Raw genomic sequence first — 8,450 nt, forward strand, 5'->3', positions numbered from 1 at the left:
AAAGGGCTAGACCCGTCTGTCTATATGAAGAACCTTACTAGAAAAGTGGTCAAGATATAGAGTGAGTAGATAGCAGAATAGAAAGAGAGGCGAGAAGGAAAAGGAAGGGACTTATACAAGGGATTGCAGGAGGGAGGTAAGAGGGGGGTTGTTTATGCACTGTCACTAGAACAGGCTCCTGAATGCAGGGGACTCCTTGAACAGTATCCACGGCTGCCATAGTTTGGTAAACTTCTCATTTGTGCCCGATACCCAAGAGGAGAGTTCCTCCATGTGACAAAGATGCGTTAACTCTGTCAGCCATTCCCCTATTCCGGGGGTCACTGTGGTCCTCCAGTGTCGTGGAATGACTGCTCTGGCCGCAATCAAAAAGAACCGCAACAGGCGCTTCTTTTGGCATCCCAGTGAACCGGGTAAAATAGACAGAAGGGCGATCTTAATGGAAGGAGTTACGCTTTCTCTTGCCATTTGGTTGTAGGTCGCAAACACCTGAGTCCAAAAGTTGGATAGTTTGTTACAACCCCACCAAATGTGTGGCAGCGTACCTTTGTCTGAGCCACAGCGCCAACACTCCTCCGGGACCATAGGGAAGGCTCTATGGAGGTTGACCGGGCATTGATACCATCTTGCCAGTAGCTTAAAGCTCTTTTCCTGGGCATTGCATGCTACTGAGATCTTGTGGGAGAACACATACGCCTTTCGTTTTTCATCCTCAGTAAGGCTGAAACCTAATTCCGATTCCCATCTTCCAATGTAACTGGGGTCCTCAGAATAGAGGTTCCTGTTCATCATATTGCAAATGAGGGAGATCTGGTGCGTCGGAGGCAAACTCTGCAGGAATAAGTGTTCAAATGGGGTGGACGTATCCGGGGAGGGGGGCCTCTTCCCACCCAGCCAGGATCACACAAAGGAGTGAAGTTGTATGTATTCGAGCCACCTCAATCTCAATCCGGGGAACGCGGTAGCTTTTTATTTTTAATAGAGATTGTGATATGTAAAATTAAATAAACATAGACAATCTTTTGCAGAAAATAATGGTAGGTGCACACATAGTCTTTCTGCTGAGTCTAAGTATTTGAGAAGTTTTGAGTTTTTGAAAAGGATATGGAGAATTTTTGCTCCAAAAACTCATAAAAAAACCCCTCAATGGAAACATACCTTAACACAAACATCTGAGTTAATCGTTGGGTCATTTTCTAATCATATCTCCCCTATAAAAGACTAATTGAAACCTGTCCTTTGAGCAACACTTTAGTGTTATAAGCCCAGAGAAGGAAAACTGCTATACAGCAGCTACAACTAGTGGATAATGTATGTAGCTACACATAGAAACTGTGGATAATAATGAATTGAATTGCTGTGTGAGTCGAAAACAAGGGAGGCTGAAGCTCTGTCGGAACCCCAAGTGAAACACGTGCATAATGGATTTGCCTGCTGCAGAGTGAAAAATGCCAAGAACTGAACACCACAGTTAATCTATGGGGCTACATGAAATTTATGAGAGTCTACTTTCTTTGCTCAAAACATAACTTGAACTCTCTTCATGTTAGTAAGGCGGAAGCAAGTTTTTTCCGGAAGAAGATAAATGAGTTCCATGCTGCGTACCCTAGAGAATATGTGCCCTTCCATTCTCTACATGTTGGGCCAGCTGCAAGCCAAGCTTTAGTGGTTGGTCCAGATGACTTCATTGTAGCTGTGGTCAGGTGAGTAACTTAGTATCACGGGAATTTGTTTCAATAAATAATGGTGCAATCTGTAATTTTCTTTTAAAAAATGTTTTTAAAGGTCATAAATCTATCCTGATATAGGAATAATATATCTTCATACCGTGTTAACCAGTAGATAGAAGAATATAAAAAATTGAGAGTTGTCAATGGTTGACACCTTTTAATGGCTACCTGAAAAGATGGTAACAAATAGCAAGCTTTCCAGACTACTCAGGTCTCTTCATCAGGCATAGTGTAACACAAAACATGAAGAGTTTGGGCAGCATGGTACATCAGTAGTTAGCACTGCTGCTTTGCAGTGTTGGGGTCCTGGGTTCAAATCCCACCACGGATAACATCTCCAAGACTTTGTATGTTCTCTCTTTGTTTCCTACCACACTCCAAAGGGAATTTGGATTGTGAGCCTCAATGAGGACAGTAATTATAATGTCTGTATAGTGCTGCTGCAGAATATATGACGCTATATAAGCAGATAATAACTGTAGGTTACATGCTTATATCTAACAGGACATAGAATAGTGCAGGAATAAAACAAGTGATGTGAAGCAGAGTGATCAGTATGGGAATGAGAGAAGCAGTTGTGGCAAAAAATATTGGAGCAGTCCATAGAGAGCCAGAAGACTCTGGGAGTACAAATTTATTTGGCACACTGAGAGCAGGAATGAATATGTCACATGGATTTAGGTCTTTCTATATCAATTAATGATTGCGCACCTCAGACCTTGTGTGATCATCACAGCTCTGGACCAGACCTCAATCAGAGGACAATAAGACTCATATTCCTTATCTATGAACTTTTCCAATATTTACTGCCATAACTGATTTTCCCGCTCATACTGCTAGTTCTGCTTCGTGTCACTTGTCATGTGTCCTGTTTTTTAGAATTATGTCAATCTTCAGATTTTGTATTACACAGACCTGAGTAGTCTGGAAATCTTTTTATTTGTTACCAGGTACATGTATGTCAGTGCGGGCTCACCTAAACAGTTTACAGTCCGTTTTCCTGGAGCATACTTTCCATAAACAAGAGGTATGGTCCTACCAGTCCTGGTGTCCCCTTTAGCCTGAACTCGTGTAGCCTCCAGCACCAACAGACGTATTTCACTTTGTGCCAAGCTCCCAGTGAACAACTTGGATCCCCAGCAGTTTCTACACATTGCACTTTGCTCATTCCCTAACAGACTTAGGGTACGTTCCCATAATCAGTGTTACTCACGTTCTGGACACAGAATATTTTCACTACATCTAAATTGCTGCGTTATACAGTACAAGCACAGTGGATGGGATTAATAGAAATCTCATGTCCACACTGCTTCTATTTTTACGCTGTGTAAACTCACCTGCAGAGCGTTTTTCCAAGCCACAGCATGTAAATTTCTCTTGCGGGAACGCACAGTTATCTGTTTGGATTTTCCCCATAGATTTGTATTAGTTGTGGAAAATACACAGATACACAAATACACAGATATAAGACACACATGCGTTTTTGGTGCGTTTACATGGCAGAAACGCTCCGAAGGCACATATAATTCACACTTAATGATACCAGGGAATTTCAAAAATTCTCACCCTCCTTCCCCCCTCTCCTCCGTCGCTACTGCATCCACTGTGCCCTCTCCCATCTTCCGCCGCTCCTGCATCCACAGCGCCCTCTCCCATCCTCCGCCGCTCCTGCATCCACTGCGCCTTAGTCAAAGCTTACCAGGTGCATGTAATCAAGATCTGCAGTTCTAGGATTGAACCCAGTCCTGCCTTTGATACAATATAAATATATTTCTTCCCCTTTCAGCTCTCTAAACCGCCCTTTTGGTAGTATGATTATGACCCCTTCAGGGGTCCTTCTCAACAGCCAGATCCTGGATTTCTCCTGGAGCAATAAAAGCACCAACCTCACCTCTCCAGATCCAGTAAGTAATCATGAAAAATCAGTATATGTCATTATGCTTCATAATCTGAGAGCAGCATAAAACACAGTCAGAGACCCTAATTCCAGCTACATGTCTCTGACAAGGCTTCTTTTAAGGCTTTCTGGTTCTCTCAATCATGAGCTCTGTCTAATCTCGCCCCCACACCACTGATGGACAGCTTTCTGTTTAGACTGTGCATAGGCAGAAAACAGGCAATTAATGATGAGGGGCAGGGAGAGAAAGAGCTCATGAATATGGAAGACTACATATCAGGAGCTCATCACTTAGAGATCTAGCATTGTTGTATCATAATTGCACCAAGATGCCCAGAAAGTATCCCAGCATTAGTCTCTGCCCCTACTTTTGATATCCATTGTTTACATTGTGACAAAAGTCTGTTTTCCACCAGAAAGGAAAATGTTATGTTTGCCTGATACAAAAAAACGTTCCAGCATTATAAATCAAATCATAGATGCATGAGGATAGATGAAAACAAAGCCTTAACACTAGAAGTCCCAGAAATGTCGAGCTCCCCCCTGAAGTCCCGAAAGAGGGTCAAATGACCAAATACAATAAACTGAATAGAACAAACTAGAAACTAAATGGCTAAACTCAATGGAAAACAACAACCTCCTGAGGTGCGACAGTAATGGCCTTAATTACAGAACAAAAGATGGTGATTATAGGATGTTAGCTAAAATCCTTCAGGTCATTCGACCTATCTCTGGGTTCCAAAGGTAGAAATGTTAAATGACCCCTCTCTGGGACTTCTAGTGTTAAAGTCTTAGAGCACATGGTTTAGCTCTATTGGTTAGTGTGCAAACCCTTAACATATACATACATATTTATTTACTGTATATAGCATAGTTATGACATTATGTCTAATTTACTACCTCTTTTGTGATTTTTTTTCTGCAGCAGAACATTTGTGAACCTGGAAAAAGGCCTCTCTCATTCCTGCTGCCCACAGTGGTGAGACCGGCTCAGGGTCTTTGTGGAACATACTTATCCCTTGGGGGTTCCAATGGGGAACGAGCTCTATCTGGCATTACTCAGGTATGATTTTGCTTAGGACCTAGTTTACTCCTAAGGGTAGAGTTAAGCTGGGTTCACACTAAGCGACAGCGACAACGACGTCGCTGTTACGTCACCATTTTCTGTGACGTAACAGCGACCTTGTAAGTCGCTGTTATGATCGCTGCTTAGCTGTCAAACACAGCGACGCAGCAGCGATCATAACGTCGCTGTGCTACATGTGCAGAGAGCAGGGAGCCGCACTTAGCGCTGGCTCCTTGCTATCCTAGGTACAGTACACATCGGGTTAATTAACCCGATGTGTACTGCAGCTACATGTCACAGTGCAGAGAGCAGGGAGCCGCGCACACTGCTTAGCGCTGGCTCCTTGCTCTCCTTGCTACAGTATACATCGGGTTAATTACCCGATGTGTACTGCAGCCACATGTGCACAGAGCAGGAGCCGGCACTGGCAGCAAGGGCGGAGGCTGGTAACGAAGGTAAATATCGGGTAACCAGGGAAAGGTCTTCCCTTGGTTACCCAATGTTTACGCTGGTTACAGCTTACCGCAGCTGCCAGACGCTGGCTCCTGCTCCCTGCTCGCTTCATTTCGTCGCTCTCTCGCTGTCACACACAGCGATGTGTGTGTCACAGCGGGAGAGTGACGAGCAAAAAATGAAGCTGGACATTCAGCAACGACCGGCGACCTCACAGCAGGGGCCAGGTCGTTGCTGGATGTCACACACAGCGACAGCGACGGGACGTCGCTGCAACGTCACAGAAAATGGTGACGTAGCAGCGACGTCGTTGTCGTTGTCGCTGTGTGTGACACCAGCTTTACACTTGCGTATCGCTTCTAATACGAAAACATCGGATGCGATATACTAATGACGCGATATACTAATGACCCTCGGCTCCGGCTCTGCTGCGAGTGTGAGCCAAGTGTCATTCGACTGTGGTCCGTTCATGAGATTGGATCACAGCTCCAGAGGAGAGAATGGGATTAATCCCCCATCTCCTCCATTGTCAGCCTGTGTGTATATCGCACTGCACAGGGATAACATCTGAGTGTCGCCTGATGTTTCTCTCGCACCCATATACTTGTATGGGTGCGAGTGACACAGCTCTCGCAGACAATCGCAGCATACTGTGATTTTTTTCCTCAGTCCGATTAGGGCTGAGGAGATCCTCGCAGATGTGAGCTGCAGCATTGTCTTAAATGGGGCCGAGTGCAGTGTGAGATTTTCTCACTGCACTCGTGTGAGTCATACGCTAGTGTGACTCTGCCCTAATTTTTATCGTGTTGGGTGGTCACTAAAGGACCAGTATAATATGTGGTCTAGGGCTTGAATTTGAGGGGGCTGTCTAGAGAGTAGAGGGTATTTTCCTTTGAATATGTTTATTTATCTTTTTCCAGCTGTCATCTTTCCTTCTGTACCTTTGTCCTTTGTTTTTTTTACCTTTTCTCTACATCCAGGTGCTTTTAAATGTCTTATCATTTAATAAAAACTTAAGTGACAGTGTATCCCAAGGACGACTGCATCCAGACCTTGAGACCAATTTTCTACAAATAGACAGTGAGTATCTTCTCTTCCTTCTCATTTTAATGTAAAAAATCATGGCAAATCTGTGTGTATTTTGATGCTTTTTTAGCACATTTTATCTGTGGTTATTGTGTGTCAGGAATTGGTGCCACCACCTGAACTTGTCAAGTCAGTTCACTCACACTATATAAATACGTCTAGTGCAATACTATAAAAGGTATTTCACTCCAACCAATGTTCTTCAATGAGTCAGTGTTGATCTTCAATTTTTTCAAAAAAAATCACCACATCCTATGTTTTGCCACGTAAATTGCATGAGACTTGCCAACGCAAGTCTATTGGTGCAAGAAAAACTCGGATGGACCATGTGGCATCTATTTTTTATGGATACATTACTATTCTCTAGCACAGGATACTGTAAATGGTCCTGTAAATGATTGTAGATTAATAGCTGCTGAGGAAAAATAACACTGCATGCGGCTATCATACGGATGAAGGTGAGAAAATAATTACACACTCGAATAGCATTTTTCCTGAAGATCTTCTAGAAAAATGCTCGAGCTCCCCATTGGCGTCCATTATTCTCGGTACATGAGTCGAACCTATCCGAAAGTCATTATGAGTACCAAGCATGGTAGTGCTCGCTCATCACTATTAAAAACTTGTAGTTAACACCAATTACTTACATTTTTTTTTCACATAATATGTATAAAAAGTTGCAAAGGTGACCATAGTTGTAATACAATACAAATTCTTATGTTTTCGGACTGTAATAAATACACGTAAATGTTTCCCCATTAGGTGACTTCCCTGAAAATGACACTCAGGATCTAGAATCCAAGGGACATCAACTGGACAGAACAGACATCCTATCTTTGGTGCATGGTTCGCGCAGAAGTAACGATCTTATCATTGGAATTAAAGACCCTCGAAGTACTGATGCAGAAGCTGCCACCATTTTGTGAGATAACACCTGGTCAGAAAGAAATAATAGTGACGTTCATGTCACGACCCTCAAAACTTTCCTAATGGGATTTAAAGGGGTATTTTCACCTCTACCATTACATACCAATGAACAAAGTGATATTTAATATAGTAGCTTGCTCTAGGACCAAATTTTACTAAGGAAATCAAATTGTACGATGTTACCTAAATCAGATCTATTATTGTCTTTGAGGACTAGTCACAGCAATTTCAGCTATGTATATATTGTGAAGATTGAATTGTGGGGCATCTAAATTTCTTTTGACTCATATACCCCAAGATATAAAATGTAATTATATATAAAATGATGGAAGAGATGGTATTCTATTAAAGACGAAATGTTTAAATTATTAAGGAAAGGAATTGCAAATAAAACAATTCTTGTTGTTTTAAAACAGTTTTGTAGAACTGTGAAGGAAATCTCTATTAATTCTGTTCCATTTTCAGCTGCGGAAAAGCTAAGGATCTAGAACTTGGCTAAAAAGGCTATGGCTTACCCTACCGGGTCTTTTACTGCAGACTTAATAAGGGGGAGGTTTTATTTGCTGAAAGCTCCTTCTCAGTCAAAGGCAATTGCATACTAAGTTTTTTTTACATGCACTTGAAGGGGAAAATGAAATGAAGGGACATTTAGAGGACTCTCTTTAGCATTCTAATCAATTTATGAAAAATATTATGAAAAAAGTAAGATTTAGTGAGAGGATTTGGGTAATTTATTGGAAATAATGTTGGGGTAGATATCATTATTTTTACACACCATTCACAATGATGATCACTGAAGTAACAAGGATCACAATTATTATGGGCACCTATGACATCTGTTTGGTAAATTAATAATAAAAAAATAAAATAAAAAATAAATAATATTAAATCCTATTGCACATTTTATAAGAAAACATTACGTCTTAGCCTAAACCACAGTGCCACTCACTTATGTGTTCGTTACATGTGCTATGTAATCAGAGTGGGGTTATATGTGTAACTGTGCAATGGTTGGGGCAGCTGTCAAAATCTGTCTACCTTGTAGACATTGCCCCCAGGCTGCCTCCAGCATATGTCACTCCCGCAGTGAAAGACATGGACACCATAGTCTGTAGATCCCAACTGTCTCTGTCACAAAACAGAACATAAGTGGGCTTGTTGCTCCATACTGGCATTTCCTTTTCTGGAGAAGGAACATGCATATAAAATCTCTTGTGCCAAATGTTAGATCACTGTTTTGCATGAATCCAGAAACTAGATTTCTATTTGATCGTTTTAAATCTACTGTGAT

The 8,450-nt window shown here is 41.9% G+C and overlaps 1 protein-coding gene across 1 annotated transcript in view; it reads left to right on the forward strand.

Annotated features, from left to right (window-relative positions):
- The window catches only part of GGT7 (gamma-glutamyltransferase 7), a 92,724-nt gene extending 85,182 nt beyond the window's left edge, over positions 1–7,542 (forward strand). Inside the window, exons 11-15 of the mRNA XM_075349865.1 lie at positions 1,551–1,703; positions 3,517–3,634; positions 4,553–4,690; positions 6,127–6,226; positions 6,995–7,542. Coding sequence (XP_075205980.1) covers positions 1,551–1,703; positions 3,517–3,634; positions 4,553–4,690; positions 6,127–6,226; positions 6,995–7,158 — 673 coding nt within the window. The 3' untranslated portion in view covers positions 7,159–7,542. The remainder of the gene's footprint in view (positions 1–1,550; positions 1,704–3,516; positions 3,635–4,552; positions 4,691–6,126; positions 6,227–6,994) is intronic.
- The last annotated feature ends 908 nt before the right edge of the window (positions 7,543–8,450 follow it).

This window comes from Anomaloglossus baeobatrachus, chromosome 5 (genome assembly GCF_048569485.1).
Source record: "Anomaloglossus baeobatrachus isolate aAnoBae1 chromosome 5, aAnoBae1.hap1, whole genome shotgun sequence".
Taxonomy (NCBI): Eukaryota; Metazoa; Chordata; class Amphibia; order Anura; family Aromobatidae; genus Anomaloglossus; species Anomaloglossus baeobatrachus.